At 45.3% G+C, this 21,419-nt stretch overlaps 1 protein-coding gene across 2 annotated transcripts in view; it reads left to right on the top strand.

The window, feature by feature from the left end:
• The window catches only part of LOC147105299 (polyglutamylase complex subunit TTLL1-like), a 62,815-nt gene extending 42,239 nt beyond the window's left edge, over nucleotides 1-20,576 (top strand). The window contains exons 5-9 of one of the 2 annotated variants that reach the window (XM_086011526.1): nucleotides 4,095-4,203; nucleotides 5,853-5,996; nucleotides 13,847-13,933; nucleotides 14,040-14,203; nucleotides 19,076-20,576. In XM_086011526.1, coding sequence (XP_085867652.1) covers nucleotides 4,095-4,203; nucleotides 5,853-5,996; nucleotides 13,847-13,933; nucleotides 14,040-14,203; nucleotides 19,076-19,199 — 628 coding nt within the window. In that variant the 3' untranslated portion in view covers nucleotides 19,200-20,576. The remainder of the gene's footprint in view (nucleotides 1-4,094; nucleotides 4,204-5,852; nucleotides 5,997-13,846; nucleotides 13,934-14,039; nucleotides 14,204-19,075) is intronic. The other variant, XM_086011528.1, reaches the window with a different exon arrangement.
• Nucleotides 20,577-21,419: the final 843 nt, after the last annotated feature.

Below are 21,419 nucleotides of genomic sequence, written 5' to 3'. Positions count from 1 at the left end.
CTAGATCATTAATATATATTGTGAATAGCTGGCGTCCAAGGACCAATCCCTGCGGTACCCCACTAGTCACTGCCTGCCACTCGGAAAAAGACCCGTTTATTCCAACTCAGGAGCTCCCTCCCCCTACGAATCTCTGCTCTCTTCGTCGGGCACTCGGCATGTTCGCCTATTATGCGAAATGGATACCCCACTTCTCCGACAAGATCTAGCCCCTGCTTCATGCAAAGTCATTTCCATTGGAGGCAACGGCTATTTCAGCTTTCAATCTCCTCAAACGACAACTGGAAAAAGCCACGCTTCGTTCCATTGATGAAAATCTTCCTTTCGTGGTCGAGTGCGATGCATTGGATGTGGCGATTTCTGCTACCTTGAATCAAGGTGGTTGACCCGTTGCATTTCTGTCCAGAACTTTGCAGGGTAGCGAGCTCCATTGTCCTCCTGTCGAGAAGGAGGCTACGGCCATCATCGAAGCTGTATGTAAATGGAGTCATTTTCTCGCTCGTCGCCATTTCACACTTATAACCGATCAGCGCTCCGTGGCCTTTATGCTGGATAACTGGAAACGCACTAAGATCAAGAATAACAAAATACAACTCTGGAGGGTGGAATTGGCCGCCTTTGGATACACCATACATTATCGACCCGGCAAAGAGAATGTGGCCCCGGATACCCTCACGTGGGAATTCTGCTCTTCTGTGTCAACTTTGACTCTTGCGGATCTTCATACTGACTTATGCCATCCTGGCGTTACCTGTATGTTGCACTTTGTGCGATCTAAAAATCTCCCATTTTCTATGGAAGATGTGAAAAGAATGTGCTTCTCCTGTAGAATTTGTGTGGAATTAAAACCGCAATTCTTCCGTCCATCGGATGGCTCGCTCATACACGCTATGCAGCCTATGCAGCGACTCAACATTGACTTTAAAGGGCCATTGCCTTCCTCAACGCGAAACACCTACTTACTGGCTATGGTGGACGAATATTCACGCTTTCCCTTTGCTTTACCCCTGTCCCAATATGCTTACTTCCACAGTGATCAAATGCCTTGATCAAGTCTTTTCCCTTTGCGGTACGGCCAATTTCATCCACTCTGATCGGGGTCCCTCCTTCATGTCAAGCGAACTCAAAAGTTATCTCTCCCAACGGGGAATCGCCACAAGTAAAACGACACCAGCTCCCGGCCCCGTGCTGCTCTGAAGATTCGTCCGATCGTCTAAAAACGATCCTCTCGTCGACGAGGTAGAACTCACGGACGTCAATCCCACGTACGCGCATGTGCGGTACCCTGATGGCCGGGAGTCCACTGTTTCGCTCCGGGACCTGGTTCCCTGTCCAGCCAGTTCCACGGACCCAACTGATAGAGGGACCCTTATGAAGTGTTCATTTATGAAGTGTTATAAATATCATCATCATCAAGAAACTACTCATGAAATAACGCTGGACGGGGGCGTGGGCCCAGCTTTCCAGGGACATTTTGTAAGACAAGGAACTAGTGAAGTACAACTAGACCTCCATGTTCTGAAACAAGTTGGTTAAAGCCTTGCTTTATGCTCAAATCAAGTGCGTAGTGAGTTTTATTACATCATATAGCATCTTTAATGTTGTACCTGGTGGACAGATTGTGTAATCGTAGGGTGATAACTACATTGACAAAGTTCATTGTAAATGTTGACATAGGAATTTACAATGGGGGAAAACAATCGACAGAAAACATGACCAATTATGGCAACAGGAAATCATGTGCACACTGGAAGTGTGTTTGACATAAGATTTTCAGCCTATTAAAAATAGATTATAGATAGTATAGTTATAGTTTTTGGGGTTTTTGTTCAACTGTTTTCTGTCAATGATTTAACATAGGTTTGAATGGGCCGCGCAGCACCTAATAGGGACTGCGCAACCCCCAAAGATTAGGGGGAACATTGCTTGTCACCTACAATGTGTAAGATGTGCCTTTTCTATAATCTGCCTTTACCAGAGGTGCATACTCACAGATTAACAATTACTCTATTTACAGTGATTTGTTTACTGTATTTAACAGTCTCGTACTATGCTTCAAACAGTCTTCAAAATGGCATATATTAATCTCAGACCAAAACTTACTGACTACATCAACTATTCTATTTATTTACAATTAAATAAAAACTGCTTGTTCTGCCATAGTATTGGTCATGGACAGTTTTTAAAAAAGAGAATGTTTTTTATCTCCTGTCTGATGAACTAAAATCATTTCTATCCATTGAAATCTATACTATTCACACATGGGCTAAATGCACTGAAGTTATCTTAGCTTAACAGCTGAGAAAAAGCATTGAAATTAGTAGCAACTAAAATAACAGTTGATGCTTAGAAATTGTGCACATTTTTTGGTCAACTGCCCTTCAAGTCTTGCTCACTAAACATTGCAATCAATTTATGAGAACAGCATTCAGCTTAGACATTGTGTTGTATTTTTTCCCATTTGTGCATTTCAAGCAATCCCTGTTACCCATGTGACCAGTATTCCCTCAATCCCTAGTCAAAATGACCAATGTCTCTACTTGTTCATTTTTGAATGACTGTCCCACCCATAGGACGAGTAGGGCAACTGCAGGGCCTGAAACATTTAGCTTAAAAAATCCAAAATTTATAATTGAATTCTTCCCCATGAAAATGTATAATACAAGTAAGCTAACTGGCACTGCAGATGAAATGTTCTTTTTTTCTTCCAAATGATTGATAGAATGTAAACAATTTAAGATACATTCATCATTTTAAAAACAGAAATTTATCAATTACAGTAGATGTTTCGGTATAGAAGCCAGCTAGAAACGCTCGGATTTCAGCAGTCCCTTCTGCAGACTACAAACACTTGGTTGGACATGTAACCAATTGATTGCCAGTAACCAATCCAGACACAGTTGTCAATGCTGCAATCAAGGCCTAGAGTGGCTTCAAAAGAGTTGAATGTCACATTCTCACGGCCAGAATAGGAGATTCATATAATTGACCAATCAGATCACCAGGATCACAGATCAATGTTTTTAGTAGTATAGACAGATATAAAGCACAAAAGTTGACAAATCCTAAAATTTAATATGTAGAAAAGCATACAATTTCTGAAGTCCATAATGGGTTAATTACCCTTTGTAAAAACACTTTTGAATGGAATACAAGATTCTCTGATAAAGTTTGATTTCTGAATGGCAAATCCAGCCTGTTTCTGTCCTCTCCTGTTTAAATCTTTGTTTATATGCACCCAGGATATATTGCCAAGATCTTTCATCCAGTTTTTTTGAAAGAACTTTCATGTTGTTTTAGACTCGCTTATAACTTCTAAGGAGGTCAGAACACTCTGGAAAATCACAATTTTTGCATTTTCTAGGTCAAAGTAAAGAACATCTTGCGCAGTTTTCTGATTCGCAAAGTAGATTGCATGTAGGTGGCTCCACAAACAAACAAGCAATATTTCCTACTTAAATTCAGTAAAGGGATTGCATTACTGTACGTACACCTCTGATTAAATACATTGTTCAAATGTGGAGCTAGACAGAATTCAGACTGAACCGCAGAGCATTACACAGAGTCAGGCACGCTTGAGTATTTCCGCGACCGGTGGGCGCCGCGGGGACTGGAGTGCATCATCAACCCGGACAATCAAATTCTAATTTAATTTGTTTAAGTTTCATTTGAAGTTTGTTTAATTTACAGTCAAATTTGTTAATGTACCCACCAAAAGAGTACACAGAGTCAGCTGTGATACAAAGAATGATGATTGGTTAGAACAAGTGGGAAACTGGTTGATGTTCATTGACTCATAAGTCAATCAGGACTGGAACATTAATCAAATGGTCTGTGATCTGTAAAGTTTAATTGAAAGTAGATTGCTCCTACCAGGAGTTGTGTGAAAGTAACTTGCCCATTTGCTAATACAGAAGATAGACAGTATTCAGTGAGACTGGAGAATTCCCTATAAGGATAATCTGATTTTACTAATAATTTTAGCAAAGTAAGGTTATTATTACAGTATGCTACTGAAATCTGACAATGGAAATTTGGTTGACAATACATTCTCTTGCAGGATAAATACATTGTTTATTTCCTTTATATTGTAGGTATCGGCTGGGATTTTGTCGTTTTTGTACAATGAAGTACACTCCAAGCACCAGTGAATTAGATAACATGTTTGTGCATCTTACAAATGTGTCCGTGCAGAAACACGGGGTAAGTTGATTAGCTCCTGCATGGTGAGTAATGAATTGACAATATAGTCAGCCAGTCTAGATAACTAAACATTGTGGTCAGTAGTTTGCAAATGAAAGCTGGTGGAACTGAGCTGTGTAGTGGGTTTGCATGCTGCACTTTTACTTCTGGAACCAGCCTTCAAATGCAGCCAGAATAATTGGATAAGCTTCCTCTCTCTGCTAGCTGTTAAGAGTTGTTTGTGAAGTGACATTAGGCAGTTTTAACCCAGTTACCAGTGACCATGAGAACACAGCACAAAACTGCCCATAAAGGGACAGGCTTGTTGGTCCTAATGTCCTTTTCCTGTTCCTAAAAAAAATACTTGTTCTTCATTCAGCACCAAATTGTTCAGTTAGGCCTCAGGATAGCAGGTGCAAAGTGTAAATATTCACACTGGTGCAGTAGGAGATGCTTTTCTGGGATGGGGTTGAGGCACGTTATGAGTAGAGGGAGCTTTCTCTTGCGGTTGACCATACTTTACTAGCCCATAGGTGCTTGGTGTGGACACTGGGATACCCAAAATAGAAAAATGTTCCATTTCTCAGCACTGACGGCCTCATCCTGATCAGCACAAAAATGAAGAGAACAGGGGAGAAGTGAAAGACAGAAACTGAAGTACAGGAAACTTTGGTTTATCCAGAGGTTAAAAGTCCGGAAAGCTCTATCTACCGGCAAAATTCAGGAGCCGTTTCCTATAAGTTTTTTTACTTCTCGTTGCCTTTTTTCCCCCAGTCAGGCTCTGCAAGGTCTGTAGCTAAGCAACAACTTCAGCTAGAGACGCTTTTAAGCAGCAGCCAACTGTTTTGAAGCTGTTGCTAAGCAACAGGGTTTGTTGATTCACACGGAGCTGAAAATCTCCGTATGTTTCAACATTAGCGCTGGTTTGTCCGGCAGTTTTGATGGGACGGCAACAGCTCAGTCCCGTCGGTGCCGGATATCACAAAGTTTCCTGTAGATGGAAGAAAATCATCAGTAAACGGCTGTAATTAAAAAATCTCATCATTTTTCTGTAACAGGTAGGCAGATCTTTTCAGAACCATGGGAATAAATAAATAGCTGACTGACACTTAAGTAAAGGTTATTGTTCTCCTTCATTGGAAAATGTATGCAATTTTTTTTTGTTGCAGTTTTTGCTTCGCCTCTCCTTAAGTTGCTGACTCATACAGTGGAACAGCTTCACTGGCAGTCACCTGACACCTCGACCCAATGGCCATTCCTCATATTATTTGACTGTGGGGGACATTACAGCCCACCCCAATGCTGTCCTCACCAGACACCAGAAGGCGGCTCACCACCACCTTCTTAAGGGCAATTAGGGATGGGCAATAAATGCTGACCTTGCCAGCGACGCCCACATCCCGTGAACGACTAAAAAAAACATGCATGGCTCACTTGGCTCACTAGTTAACTATCAGAAGTGGGAACCCTCACTTTTTTTTTTCTTCCATGGATAGTGAGGCCAGTTGGACTGCTCCCACTGCTGCCCCGGCTGATATCAGCTAACTTGGCACAGACCAAGGGCTGAAGCTGGGAACTTCCTGACCTGTATACCTCAGTACAACAACAGGCTCTCTATTTGCCTATTAAGTCATGGGGACGCAACTGTATAATTATTGTTCTGTTTCCAGGGTGACTATAATCCAATCCACGGTGGGAAATGGTCAGTGAGTAACCTGCGACTGTATCTGGAGAGCACACAGGGGAAGGATGTGACTGATAAACTCTTCGATGACATTCACTGGATAGTCGTTCACTCACTGAAAGCTGTGGCAGTAAGTACATCAAGCAAAGGTTTCTTTCCAAGGCTATTTCTTACCACATGTCTTTGTATACAGGTGTATGTCTCATGTTTTCCCCTTGCATCTGGACATTTTCTGAGCAAAAAGCTGGAAAAAAATCAATGCTTCTTGGTAAAGGGAAAGTCACTTTGAGTAGGTACTTGTTAGTTAATATGTGATGCGCTATCAATTACTCAAAAGACTGAGGTTAAGCGAGTAACAACCAGGCTTTTATTAACTAAAGAATGAAGGTCTAGTCTCGAGTGGTCGACCCGTCCAGAATACTAAGGGACTGGGAGGTAGTCACTTATATACCTGGACTAGTGGGAGGAGTCAGCCGAGGCATGTCCAGACCTGTACCTAGTGGAATACCCATACACATACAGACAGGTATAACAGTGGTTTACCACATTCACCCCTTGTTTAAAAATGAGTCCGGCGGGGTGAAGTGTATTTAAAAGTTCGTGTATTGGAGTCTCTCCGGAGGTCTTGTCTGCCGCTGTGATCGACGTGGCGACGGCAGGGGTGGTGCAGCTTCCGGCGTCGCGTCCCGTGTAGGCTGGGGCACTGGAGTGTAGTCCTCGTGGGTGACGGTCCAAGGCGAGCCGGCTGCTGGGGTTGGATATCGGGTCGTGGGGGGGGGGGGGTGGTAATGGGTAGTGGGTTACAGCGGTCCCCGAGGGTGTCGTGGGGGGTGGTGGTAATGGGTAGTGGGTTACAGCGGTCCCCGAGGGTGCGAGGTCTCGTATGGAGACTGTGTCCTCCCGCCCGTCCGGGTACGCAATGTAAGCGTACTGGGGGTTGGCGTGGAGGAGGTCGACCCTCTCGACCAGGGGGTCCATTTTATTGGTCCTCACGTGTCTTCTCAGTAGTACCGGCCCTGGGGACGTCAGCCATGGCGGTAACGCTGTCCCCGATGTGGACTTCCTTGGGAAGACAAACATTTTCTCGTGAGGGGTGGCATTGGTGGCAGTGCAGAGCAGTGACCGAATCGAGTGGAGCGCATCGGGGAGCACCTCCTGCCAGCGGGAGGTCGGAAGGCCCCTAGACTTTAAGGCTAGTAGGGCGGCCTTCCAAACTGTTGCATTCTCTCTTTCCACCTGTCCGTTCCCCCGGGGGTTGTAACTGGTGGTCCTGCTTGTGGCTATACCCCTAGCGAGCAGGTACTGGCGGAGTTCGTCGCTCATAAACGATGAGCCCCGGTCGCTATGGATATAGCTGGGGAAACCGAACAGGGTGAAGAGGCTGTTCAGACATTTAATGACCGTGGCACTGGTCATGTCCGGGCAGGGGATAGCGAACGGGAAACGGGAGTACTCGTCAATGATGTTGAGGAAGTACACATTGCGGTTGGAGGAGGGGAGAGGCCCTTTAAAATCGACGCTCAGGCGTTCGAAAGGGCGAGTGGCTTTTATCAGGTGGGCTCTGTCTGGTCTATAAAAGTGCGGTTTGCACTCAGCGCAGACTTGGCAGTTCTTGGTCATGGTCCTGACCTCCTCAATGGAGTAAGGCAGGTTGCGGGCCTTGATGAAGTGGAAAAACCTGGTGACCCCCGGGTGGCAGAGGTCATTGTGGAGGGCCCTCAGCCTATCGATCTGTGCGCTGGCGCAGGTGCCACGCGATAGGGCATCTGGGGGTTCATTGAGCTTCCCAGGCCGGTACAAGATCTCGTAATTGTAGGTGGAAAGTTCGATTCTCCACCTCAAGATCTTGTCATTTTTGATTTTGCCCCTCTGCTTGTTGTTGAACATAAAAGCAACTGAACGCTGGTCAGTGAGCAGGGTAAATCGTTTTCCGGCCAGGTAGTGCCTCCAATGATGCACAGCCTCCACAATAGCCTGGGTCTCCTTCTCGACCGCGGAGTGTCTGGTCTCCGGGCCCTGGAGGGTTCGTGAGAAGAATGCCACAGGTCTCCCCGCCTGATTAAGGGTGGCGGCCAGAGCGAAGTCGGACGCATTGCTTTCCACCTGGAAGGGGATGGATTCGTCCACTGCATGCATGGTGGCTTTGGCAATGTCCTCCTTGATACGGTGGAAGGCCGAGCGGGCCTCTGCCATCAGGGGAAAAGAGGTGGATTTGATCAGCGGACGGGCTTTGTCTGCATAGTAGGGGACCCACTGGGCGTAGTAGGAAAAAAACCCTAGGCACCTCTTCAGAGCTTTTAGGCAGTGGGAGTTCCATAAGGGGACGCATTCGGTCCGGGTCGGGACCGATGACCCCGTGTTCCACAACACAGCCAAGGATGGCGAGGCGGTCTGTGCGGAATATGCACTTCTCCTTGTTATATGTCAGGTTCAGGAGTTGGGCGGTGCGGAGGAATTTCTCGAGGTTTGCGTCATGGTCCTGCAAGTCGTGGCCGCAGATGGTCACATTGTCTAGGTAAGGGAAAGTGGCCTGCAGCGCGTTTTGATCGACCATCCGGTCCATCTCCCTTTGGAAGACGGAGACCCCGTTGGTAATGCCAAAGGGAACCCTAAGGAAGTGATAGAGGCGGCCGTTTGCCTCAAAAGCAATATACTGGCGGTCTTCGGGGCGGATGGGGAGCTGGTGGTACGCTGATTTCAGGTCAATGGTCGAAAAGACGCGGTACTGCGCGATCTGGTTGACCATGTCAGCTATGCGGGGGAGTGGGTAGGCGTCCAGCAGGGTGTAGCGGTTTATTGTTTGGCTGTAGTCGATGACCAGGCGTTGTTTCTCGCCGGTCTTAACGACCACAACCTGGGCTCGCCAGGGGCTGGAGCTGCCCTCAATAATCCCCTCCTTCAGGAGCCGCTCCACTTCGGTTTTGATGAAAACCCTGTCCCCGGCACTGTATCGCCTGCTCTTTGTGGCGATGGGCTTACAGTCGGGGGTGAGGTTAGCAAACAGTGGGGGGGGTGGGACTCTGAGTGTGGAGAGGTTGCATCTGGTGCGCGGCGGGCAATTTGGAGGCTGCTGGCTGCGGACTGTGAGTGGGGGGAGGGGGCCACCGTACGCCATCGTAACGCTTTTGAGGTGGCACTGGAAATCCAACCCCAGTAGAACGGCAGCGCAAAGTTGGGGCAGGACCAGGAGTTTAAAATTATTGAACACAGTCCCGTCTACTACTAGTGTCACCACGCAGTAGCCGCCAATGTCCGCTGACTGGGACTCGGCGGCCATAGAAATCCGCTGGTGCGCAGGCTGGACTGGGAGAGAGCAACGCCGCACCGTGTCGGGGTGGATGAAGCTCTCTGTGCTCCCGGAGTCAAAAAGGCAGTTTATTGCATGGCCGTTTACCTTAACGTCCATTTTGGACCGAGCTAGTTGGTGCGGTCTCGTTTGGTCCAGCGTAACAGAGGCCAGCGTAGGGGTCGGTGTGTCGCTGCGGGTATCAGATGGGGGGGGTTGGCGGCCTGCTGCGTCCCGGCTGGTGTCCAAGATGGCGGCGTCCATGATTCCCATGTGGCTGGAGTCGTCCAAGATGGCTGCTGCTGCGGTGGTTCGCACATGGCTGGGGAGGCCCAAGATGGCGGCCCGCACGGCCCACACGCGGCGCTGTTGGGGGCCCAAGATGGCGGCTCGCACGGCCCACACGCGGCGCTGCTGGCGTTCGGGGTGGCTTTGGCCTTGCAGACGCTAGCGTAGTGTCCCTTTTTCCCGCAGCCCGAGCAGGTCACATTCTTCGCCGGGCAGCGCGCTCTGGGGTGTTTGGCCTGGCCACAGAAGTAGCATTTCTGGCCTTGGGATACTGCTGTCTGGCTTTGGGACACTGCTGCGGTGGTTGGGCCATTGTTGGGCTGTGGCTGGGGTGGCACGGTGCTATGGGGCTGTCCTACCGTGTCCCAGGTTGTCGTTCCCCGCGGCGTCCACGGTGCAGAGGAGTAGGCATCCATGCCCCGGTAGGCTGCGTCCAGCGTTAGTGCGATTTCGGAGGCTTTGTCGAGGGTGAGGTCACTCTGCTCCAGCAGTCGCTGTCGGGTGTAGTTGGACCTGTGGCCCGCTACGAAGGCATCCCGGATCAGTTCCTCCGTGTACTTAGTGGGCGTTACCGCCTTACACCCACAGGCCCGGCCAAGCACGGACAGTGCTTGGAGGTATTCCTCAGTCGATTCCCCAGGTTGTTGCTTGCGACTCCCCAGGAGGTGCCTGGCGTAAACTTCGTTCACAGGGCGCGTGTACTGGGTCTTGAGGAGCTGGAGGGCGGCTGTGTACGAGGTCGCGTCCCGGATGACTGAGTGCACTCGGTGGTTCACCTTGGAGATCAGGACAGACAGTTTGTTCGCATCCGTTACGACCGCAGTGGAGGCAGTCAGGAATGCCTCGAAGCACATGAGCCAGTGAGCAAACTTGGTGGAAGCGTCCGCTTCCCGACTGTCCAGGTCCAGGCATGCTGGTGTGAGGATCTTCTCCATTATAAAAAATTTAGTTAATAAAATTGATGCGCCATCAATTACTCAAAAGACTGAGGTTAAGCGAGTAACAACCAGGCCTTTATTAACTAAAGAATGAAGGTCTAGTCTCGAGTGGTCGACCCGTCCAGAATACTAAGGGACTGGGAGGTAGTCACTTATATACCTGGAATAGTGGGAGGAGTCAGCCGAGGCATGTCCAGACCTGTACCTAGTGGAATACCCATACACATACAGACAGGTATAACAGTGGTTTACCACAATATGCATGTGTTTATTCTTCGAGTACTGTGTTTGAAGGGTTCTTCTGTGTTGTTGCCTTAAGATGGGCATGCTCCAACAATGTCAAGGGAGAAAACCAGAGTGTGTTAAATATGAATGTAGTCGCTGTTTCCAGATAAATGAGAAACATTTTCTTTGAGTTAGTTTTAAAGTAAAGCTGGTCCCGATCGGTCTGAAAACAGACCGGCTGCATTGCTATGGTGGTCCCTGTGTCTGATGTCACGCAAGCATGTCCACTTCAATTCCTCAACAACATGGCTATGTCCTGAGCTCTTTGAAGAAATCCCGCAGAAACAGATTGTTTGCTAAATCATCACTTCGAAAAATCACCACAAATTACTTATTTTTAGTTGCCTTCTTTAAGGAAAACATCCTGCAAATGGGTAATTAATTTTTCCTTTAATTACCATCACTTGCTTCATTTAGCAATGATGCAAATGTAGAAGATGAACCAGGTGACAAAACATCCATTTGACACTTTTGAGTCTGATGATGGAGAAAGTGACTAACAAACTAACACTACGGGGACTGAGAGAGAGTAGAAAACCACTCCTCAACTTCACTGGCACGGATGGGCCGCAATGAGGAATGTTGTTAGAAAGCAGGCGGGTTTGACAAGTGTTTGCATTAACATCAAATCTATCTATGCTTGTTTTGAACTTCTGTTCCCAATGATATCTAGAAAAAATGATATGCAAGGACACAAATGAAGAAGCTAGACATTAGCCTAGAATTTTTTGGAGACTTGCGCCATTGTAATGGCACATCTACGTGATAAGGCCCATTTTAAAAGTCCCAGGAAATGATGGCGTCACAAGGAGTGCTAGGAGTCACAAGGTAGTGTTTTTTAAAGGATTGAGAATGTCATTTAAACCACCAGAGTAAAGTTCAGTGAGTTTTTGAGGATACAATAGTGGCTTGTTTTCTATTATTATCTACTTTGAACATTTTTTATTTTTTATCTTTTTTAATTATCGCCTCTGCTCCTGCCTCCGCTTCAGCCTATTTAGTTTGAAATTATGTTGCTGTGCAGTGCAAGATGGCAGAGAAGTGGGAGCTCATGAGCAAAATAAAGATTGTGATTAGAAAGCACTGGCTTTATTAAATAAGCATAAATCTTAATTTTTAAAGATCCATTACGTAGAATATAATTTCTGTGATGTGAGGCACCTTAAATTAATTGTGGAATTAATGTGTGAAATAAAGCTGCAGTGTTTCTGCTGGAACTGATGGTCAAGTGATGACAGATGGGTTTGTAAGGAAATAGTTAGCAAATGAGAGAATTAAATAGCCGTTTAGTAGGAAACAGCTTGGGAGGCGGAGATTGATGGAGGTTATGGAATACAGTTCAGTGGTCATTTGTGGCTGGAGGAGATAAAACAAAGCAAATTTCCTACTGTCAGTTTGGCTCAGTTTGATGGCACCGTCACCTCTGAGGCAGAAGGGTGTGGCTCCAAGCCCAATACGGACTTGAGAACACAATCTAGGCCGACATTTCAGTGCACTACTGAGGGAGGTTGGAGGTGCCGTCTTTCGGATAAGACATTAAACCACCTGCCTCTCCCGGTGTCCTGGCCTATGTTCTTTGCTCACCCAAGACAACTAAGAACTGATTATCTGGTCATTTATTCATTTGCTGGTTGTGAGATTTTGCTGTGTGCAAATTGGTTGCAACATTTACCTACATAACAACAACGATTACACTTTAAAAATAATCCATTTATCATAAAGTGCTTTGGAACGTCCTGAGTACATAAGGTGCCTTATAAATGCTGGTTCTTTCTTTACCTATAAACTGTAACACTTGAGAGGTTTGATTACAGATGCCTGAAAAATATATTTGCACTATTGAAATAGAGTGTGGTGCTATAATGCGACACTTGTTTGTCTTTGTGGGCCATTTGGGTGAGTACCAAGAAGCCTGAGGGGTCAGATATAAGGTTTAAATCCATAAATCGTTAAATTGTGTAAATCTCATTGCTGATACCAACAGATCTTGATGTTCCTAAGTTGGGATTTATCTGCTAATGAGGAAACAACGTTTTCTAAACCTCTAGGTCTACACAATTCAAACAGGACAAACCAGCAATTAAGGAATACAGTCTTAAGTGCAAATAGGACTGAGTTCCCTGGGCTTTAAAGGTAGGTTTGCCAGGGCTCAGGGGCCACAAGTGGCTCTAGAGCCTCAGCTCTGACACCTCTATTATAGACCCATGGGTATGCTTGTTACTCTATATATATATCTTCAGAACGTACACATTTTTAAGCTGTCCTGCGCTATTAAAAGCTTTATAATATAGGAGTGCTGTAAGACTGTGAAACTGTTATTTCCTCATAAAAGCCTCTGGCCCTGTCAGCTGAGCCCATCATAAATCCTTCCAGTTTTATGATGTTGTCTCACACGCACTCTATCTGTCAGCTGATGCAGTGCTGCACAAGAAATAAAAGCTTGGCTGGCCATCATAGTGGAAGATACAAACTCCAGTGACTTCCCCAAAAGAAAACCTCTGATGATAAAGAAAAGTGTATATGTTATTATGTTCAATGTTCTAACACCCTCTCAGGGTTTGAATGATTATCTAAGTTTCAGTTTAACAATTTTTTGATATCTGAACCCTGTGTACGTCACAAAGTTGCAACATTTTTTTTTAAAGATTTACGAGAATGATTCCAGGGATGAGGAACTTCAGTTACATGGATAGACTAGAGAAAAGCTGGGGTTGTTCTCCTTAGAGCAGAGAAGGTTGAGAGGAGATTTGATAGAGATGTTCAAAATCATGAGGGGTCTAGCCAGAGTAGATAGAGAGAAACTGTTCCCAGTGGCGGAAAGGTCGAGAACCAGAGGACACAGATTTAAGGTGATTGGCAAAAGAACCAAAGGCAACATGAGGAAAAACTTGTTTTACTCAGCGAGTGGTTAGGATCTGGAATGCACTGCCTAAAAGGGTGGTGGAGGCAGACTCACTTGTGGCTTTCAAAAGGGAATTGGATGAGTACCTGAAGGAAACATTTTTTTCAGGGCTACGGGGAAAGGGTGGGGGAGTGGGCCTAGCTGAAATGCTCTAGCAGAGAGCCGGCACAGGCTCGACAGGCCGAATGGCCCCCTTCTGTGCTGTAATCATTCTATGAAGTAATTCTCTGTCTGACAGAAACTTTCCTCATATGTGCACAATATTTTTGGAATTTTAACAGCCTGTAATGATTAATGATCGACACTGCTTTGAATGCTATGGTTACGACATCATCATTGATGACAAACTGAAGCCATGGCTTATTGAGGTAATGACCGGATATAATTTCTGACTGAAAGATTCTTTTTAAAATAATTTTGCTGTTTGCACTTCAATTTTCTACTTATGTCTTCATGTGTTGGTCTAAATTCTAGGTGAATGCATCCCCTTCACTCTCTTCTACCACTGCCAATGACCGAATTCTGAAGTACAACCTCATCAATGACACCTTAAACATTGTTGTACCAAGCGGTGAGATGCCAGACTGCAAGTGGAGCAGATGCCCACCAAAGGAAGCACTTGGACACTATGAGCTCTTGTAAGGTTTTGGCCTGTAGCAGATTATTATGCCTTCCTATTTTCTTTTTTGTTCCTGCCCTCCACTTCACCTGACCGCAGTGACTCATCTTTTGGCTCTGACAGCTCTCTGGTATCTCAGCCAGATGGCCATGTCCCACAAGCAATCTTAAATAGTGAACCTCCCCATGGTTATATAACCTCACACATGGATTTGTATTACAAATGTAATAATACACGTGAAAAAAATTTGGTTAGCTAGATAATTTTGTGGTTTAATTTGGCCTTGGATGTTCTCGTCCAATCCTGTCCTCACCCAATATCCAGACAGACACGTTACACTTAGGGTTAATCTGTAACGAATAAGAGCTGGAATGCTCACTGAGTTTTGGCTGAGACCATTAACTCAGCACAGGCCAGAACGTTTTCACTATGCGGTGAATTAATCATTTGTTTAATGATGAATGCAAAACTGTCCTAACCCCCCTAAGTTATCAATTTTTTTTCCAAAACTATTATTTAATTTATTGTGTATATCCATTAGTACTATTGAGAAAGCTTAACTTCCCATTTTTAACCATCTTTTTCACTGAACATTGTCGGCAAAACTGCTATAATTAGACTATGTGATGACATAGCTGCAGGGGAGGACAGGACATGAGTGTTCAGAGCATTATGCATTTGGTTTAGTTTTTTTTACATATCTAGTGTTGTGCAATCAGAAAGGGTTAATTAATGACCTTATAGTAAAGGGGCCTTTAGGGAAGACTGACCATAATATGATAGAATTTTATATTGAGTTTGAAAGTGACTTAGTTAAATCCAAAACTGGGGTCTTAAACCTAAACAAAGCAAACTACGTAGGTATGAGGGGCGAGTTGGCTAAGGTAGATTGGGAAACTACATTAAAAGAGTTGGCTATAGATGTCATTTTCCAAAATTCCATAGATCCTAGAACGGTTCCCGTGGATTGGAAGGTAGCAAATATAACCCCACTATTTAAGAAAGGAGGGAGAGAGATAACGGGGAACTACAGACCAGTTAGCCTGACATCAGTAGTAGGGAAAATGCTAGAATGTAGGTATTCGTGTTGCCCTCTCGGGACGAATGCCTACTAAATAATTTAGTTCGAGTTCGGATGAATAATCACTAAGTTGTTTATTAACTGGAACTGACGAAATACAACAGGTAAGCTGGCTTTACACAGGAGCAATGCGAGATAGGTCTTACCCCAACGGGGACTCCACGAGGACTGAGTCCGTAGTCCTCGGGAGAGCGTGATGACGTCATCACGCTCGGTCGCGTTTTCCCGCTCTTTGGGTGTCACGTGACCGCGTCCTGACGTTAGCGCGTTGGCCCGCGCTTGGGGTGGTCACGTGACCCGCACTGATACGGCGGCGCGTTCACCCGGTGCGCAGGCTGGCCGTTGAGGCCGAAGTCGCGACCGCGGTAGTGGGAGCTGGAGGCCGAGCGGGGGATCGCGTCGCTTATGTCTGCCGGCCGATGCGGCCGAAGTCGCGGCCGCCCTGGAAAGCCGAGTCGGGCCGGCGGCTGCTGCACGTACGTCACACAATGCGTGACGTGACGTCAGCGCGCTAGGGCGCGTCTTAAAGGGGCAACGGCCCCCACAGGTAAGTTAAAGGGGCAATGGCCCAAACAGGTAAGTAATACACGTACAGTTAGGTTAAAGTGAATTATATACATTATATGTGTAAGGGACACCCGGTGGAACCGCCACAAGAACCTATTATTAAGGGCGTGGTAACAGGGCACTTAGAAAATAATAATAGGATTGGGCAGAGTCAACACGGATTTATTGACGTTTTTTGAGATTGTAACTAGCAGAATAGATAAGGGGGAACTAGTGGATGTGGTGTATTTGGATTTTCAGAAGGCATTCGATAAGGTGCCACATAAGAGGTTATTAAACAAAATTAGGGCTCATGAGATTGGGGGTAATATACTAGCATGGATTGAGGATTGGTTAACAGGCAGAAAACAGAGAGGAGGAATAAACGGGTCATTTTCGGGTTGGCAGGCTGTACTAGTGGGGTACCACAAGGAACAGTGCTTGGGCCTCAGCTATTCACAATCTACATCAATGATTTGGATGAGGGGACCAAATATAATATATCCAAGTTTGCTGATGATACAAAGCCGGGTGGGAATGTAAGTTCTGAGGCGGATGCAAGGAGGCTTCAAGGGGATATAGATAAGCTAAGTGAGTGGGCAAGAGCATGGCAAATGGAATATAATATGGAGAAATGTGAAGTTAGCCACTTTGGTAGGAAAAACAGAAACAAGAGTATTTTTTAAATGGTGTTCAGAGGGACCTGGGTGTCCTTGTACACAAATCACTGAAAGTTAACATGCTGGTACAGCAAGCAATTAGGAAAACAAACAGTATATGGCCTTTATTACAAGAGGATTTGAGTATAAGAGTAAAGATGTCTTACTGCAATTATATAGGGCCCTGGTAAGACCACACCTGGAGTATTGTGTTCAGTTTTGGTCTCCTTACCTAAGGAAGGATATACTTGCCATAGAGGGAGTGCAACAAAAGTTCACCAGACAGGTTCCTGGGATGGGGGGATTGTCCTATGAGGACAGATTGAGTAGACTAGGCCTATATTCTCTATTTAGAAGAATGAGAGGTGATCTCATTGAAACATACAAAATTCGACAGGGCTTGACAGGGTAGATGCAGGGAGGATGTTTCCCCTGGCTGGGGAGTCCAGAAACCAGGGGTCACAATCTCAGAATAAGGGGTCGGCCTTTTAGGACTGAGATGATGAGAAATTTCTTCCCTCAGAGGGTGGTGCATCTTTGGAATTCTCTACCCTAGAGGGCTGTGGAGGCTCAGTCATTGAGTATATTCAAGACAGAGATCGATAAATTTTTGAATATTAACAGAATCAAGGGATATGGGGCTAGTTCAGGAAAGTGGGGATGAGGTAGAAATCAGTCATGATCTTATTGAATGGCGGAGCAGGCTCGAAGGGCCAAATGGCCTACTCCTGCTCCTATTTCTAAAAAAAACCTCATGTAATACTGTCCTCACTGCCCAGAGGAAAATGCTGCTATCATTGGTTTCAGCTCTTGCTTCTTGAGCTAAACATTATGGGCTGAATTTTGCCGGCGCTCAGAGTGCAGGCTTGGAGGCGGATCCGCTGTCAAAATCACAGTTTGACAGCGGGTCGGTATCCGGCTGTAAACCCGCCTCCTTGTCAGTTTCCCAAGTGTCGGATCTGTCATTCCTGAACAAACCCAACACCAAGCGGCAGGTCAGCCAATTTAGATAGTTAAAAGCTTATTAAAAGGTAGTACCAGGTTTTCAACGAGGTTCCCAGAGAGCGGCTATCTTGTCAGGTCTGTCGGGTTCTCTATGACTGTGGATTGCTGGGAACAGGTGAAAGCTGCAAAAGTGGTCTAAAACCGACCATTTCACAGCTGCTCACTCCCCAATCTTAGAAACTGGAGCATTAATGATTTGGAACCCACTTTTGAACTTTATGCATTTTTGAAGTGTTTGGAGTAATCTCTCTATCCACTGTCACCTCCTTGGAACAACCTATCTCAACATTGACAGATTACTTTTGTCATCTCAACCTCACCTGCCATCTATTCCATCAGCGTCGGTGCCCTTGAAAAAATCTCACCTTGGTCTTCAGAATCCCAACATGATCAGCCCCAACACCAGCATCACTGGGCACACCAGCAGCACCAACATGCACACCAGCCTTCTCCGCAATCAACTGATGGTGCCCTGTGTCCAGTGCAGCATCACCCGTGCACATTGCTGCCCAGGACGCCAGCGATGGCCTCACCATGTCCAGATTTGCTTCACTTAGCACTGTACACCCTGGCTGCCACATGATGCACCAGATTGGCACCACCCCACACCAGCACCATAAAGCATCCCTACAATGTCCAAGCCATTCCTTTCACTCACTACCATGGTGGGGGGGAACTCACTTACACTTTCAAAGGTGCACACAAATCTATCCAAGAAGGCAGCGTTGAAAATAAAGTTTTCAATGTTTGACAGCACATTAACAGAAACTTCACATGAACATTGGCTAAACCACCCAAGTGCCTACCCTTGTGTGTTCTAAGTTGGTATGCTTGCAGTAGGGTGAGGGGTGGCTAGTGAGATGGGGAAGTAATAATGTAGATAGAGAGGGATGGGTGGAGTTGCAAGGTAAGTTGGTGTAAGGATGTGCAGGAGTAGGGTAGGGAAGGCAGTGATGGGGATGTGATGAGTGGCACAGCAGGATGAGGTTGAGTGTGGCTTGACATTAATGTTTTGTGATCATCTGAGATCATTGAAAGGTTTGCGCCACTGCAACCTGGTCCTCCTGACGACATCCCTGCTGTGCAATGTGCAACCAGGCTGCGTTGGTCTCCTGTGGAAGTCCTAGAGAACCTCCGTGCGTGCTGTGACTCCCTTCATAAGCATATGGAGAACCTGGGTGCAGCCTTGCACCTTTCTGCAGTGCTTACAGCACCTCAATGCTGTAGAACATTGACAGCAGTCAGAATGATTTTGGACATGGCCCCTTTAAGGAAACCGGCAGATGATGCGTCATCAAACGATGTAATCAGACCCTCTTCTAATTTGCCGGGCAGGCTTAAAACAAGCCCACTCAACAGAAAATTCTTCAGAGCGGGATGAAGCCGGGAACAGGATCGCAACCCGCCACCTACCTCAGCCGCACTTAGCCCGTCTCGGTAGGCAAAAATCACAGCCTATATGTGCACAACAGAGCTGTGGAGTCTGAATGAAGTTTAATTATTGCTTAAGTTTTATTTTAAATTTAAAACCAACTTGACTGATTGTGCTTTCAGTTGGTTCTTGGCCTGAAGTATTTTGACCCTCTCTTTCTTGCCTCAGATATGATGAAGAGTTGGCACAAAATGAGGGCATGGAATGTGAGGGGAAGTCTCGTGTGGGGCCTTCTCTGAACAAAGGCAATCGACTGAAGGATACCAGAAAGCCTTTTTCAACTTGGAAATAAAATTGGTCTGATACTAAATCTCAGAACAAGTACCCAGCACTGGAAGCATGGTTCAAATGCCGTTGTTCACTTTCCCACATTCATACAGCACAAAGCCATTCCAATTACAGTATTAAACTTGTACAATCTTTTGATGGACATTTTTAGACTAAATTGACATGTACTGAATATAAATTGGTACAAGTAATAATCCTGGACCTATATTGTAGTATTGCAAACGACACTCCTGCTGAATACAAAAGGACCATCGGTTTGATCGAACTGGTAGAAGACTGCAAAAAATACCAAGTTATTGTTAGTCAAGAAGCCCAAGATGGAGATTTACTAAAGATGTCCTCAATATTGTGTTCAGAGTCTTCATATGGTATAGACTGTAATTGCTTTTGTTTTAACATGTTCATGACCACTGAAATAAAAGCTAAGGGGTGGGTTCTTTTTGAAGTTTCAGGTTAATGCAGGTCATGTAACTGGAGTGCTAAGTGGTTACATAGGGAACATTGTAAAACCACGGAAGTGTCAACAAGCTAGTGAAGTAGTATACATGAATTTGAATGTGACATACCACCAGTTAGCCAAAGAGCTTTAATAGAATGGCGCAGAATTGCATTGTATGCTGTTCCTACTGCACTACTGGGGTCTATGTCCCCAGTTTATCGAGTAGTGACATCTGGAACGGACTCCCCGTATTATATTTGTAACCACTTAATACACTGGCAGGCAGTGCCTGTTGATCAGGAACTTGCTCAAAATGTACTTATGAAAGTGCCTCGATGGTATTATTTCTTTACTAGCTTTTGAAATATCAAGATACAGGAAACTTTCGATTTACCGGCACCTAAATAACCGTAAATCTCGGTTAACCGGCAAAATTCAGGAGTAGGTTCAGGTAACTTTTATTACTTGCCTTCCTCCTGTTTGTTGCTGTGCAAGGGTGTGGCTGCAGCTGTTGCTAAGCTAGAGACGCTTGCAACTTGTGGCCATTGTTCTGAACCTGTGGCTAAGCACCAGGGTTTGTTGCTTTATACGGAGCTCTCAGCTCCGTATCTTTTATAGCTTTCGGTTATCCGGAATTTTTGATGAACCGGCACCACGTCGGTCCCGTCCGTGCCGGATGAAAAAGTTTCCTGTACATGTGCAAGTGTCACAATATAATTAATGGTTTTGGCCTTGGATGCTTAACTCTGTCCTGTTCTGATATCTACTGCAACATCTTGAAGTTATCCAAGAATATGGTTTACAACTGAAATTTGCACTGTTTATTATTTATTTATTTGCAACCAGAATGTACCTCATTAAATCTAAGTTGGTCAGTAATGTTTTGCATACACATCTATAATTTCCAGTAAGTTGTTACATTAAATTGAGATATTTCTGGGATTGCATTGGTTTTTATTCAATTGTCAAATATTCCATTGCCGGTTTACATTACTCTGTTCAGAGTTTAATATCACTGCCACATTTGCCTACTGCACAAAAACTCATTACAATGTCAGCAAAGGAGTCATTGCATTTAAGTTATTCCCTCTGCACCTCCCCGCAAAACAGCTTCCACACATGCATTTCCACAGAGTGACTAGATAAAATCAGTAGTTTTTCCCCTCACGAACCCAGGGCTATTCAAATCAATTACAGCTCCCCTACCTACCACTTCAGCAGAGATCAGGTAGCTCAGCATAGAATCAAACCTGGAACCCTCTGCTCTGTATGGCTTTGTACCACACAATGGTTAATTTAACCAAAGCGGTCAGGGATGTTGGCTATCCTATTACACAGAAGAATTACCATTTTGATTCAAATTGGGTTAATGAAGCCAGCTGTCAGCCTTGGCCCAGTGGTAGCTATTTTGCTTCCAAGTCAAGAGTAGGGGTACATGGATTTTTGTTTTCAGGGTGTGCCCCACGGATCTGCACTCCTGCTTTCCATTTATAACAATGATGATGATTTGGACATAGTCACAAAGGGACTAATCCAATTCCTTTATAAAAAAGGGAGTTTCAACAATTGTTTGTGGAAGAGAATTTCACCGTTTAACCAACTTGTCGAGTAAATAATTTTTTCCAATCTTTTAATTTTTGCAATAATATATTTGTTTCCTCTGATTCCGCTAGTCAGCAAGACAGTGATAAAAATAGCGCCATTTGTTAGCTCTAGTGAAAAAAAGTTTCAATTTTTTCCCCTAACAATAACCCCTCTTCCCTGGTAACATCTAACTACAGCTTT

This window comes from Somniosus microcephalus, chromosome 18, assembly GCF_052327205.1.
Source record: "Somniosus microcephalus isolate GS21.2 chromosome 18, FLI_Smic_1.0, whole genome shotgun sequence".
Taxonomy (NCBI): Eukaryota; Metazoa; Chordata; class Chondrichthyes; order Squaliformes; family Somniosidae; genus Somniosus; species Somniosus microcephalus.
This window is presented reverse-complemented; position numbering and strand designations above follow the sequence as displayed.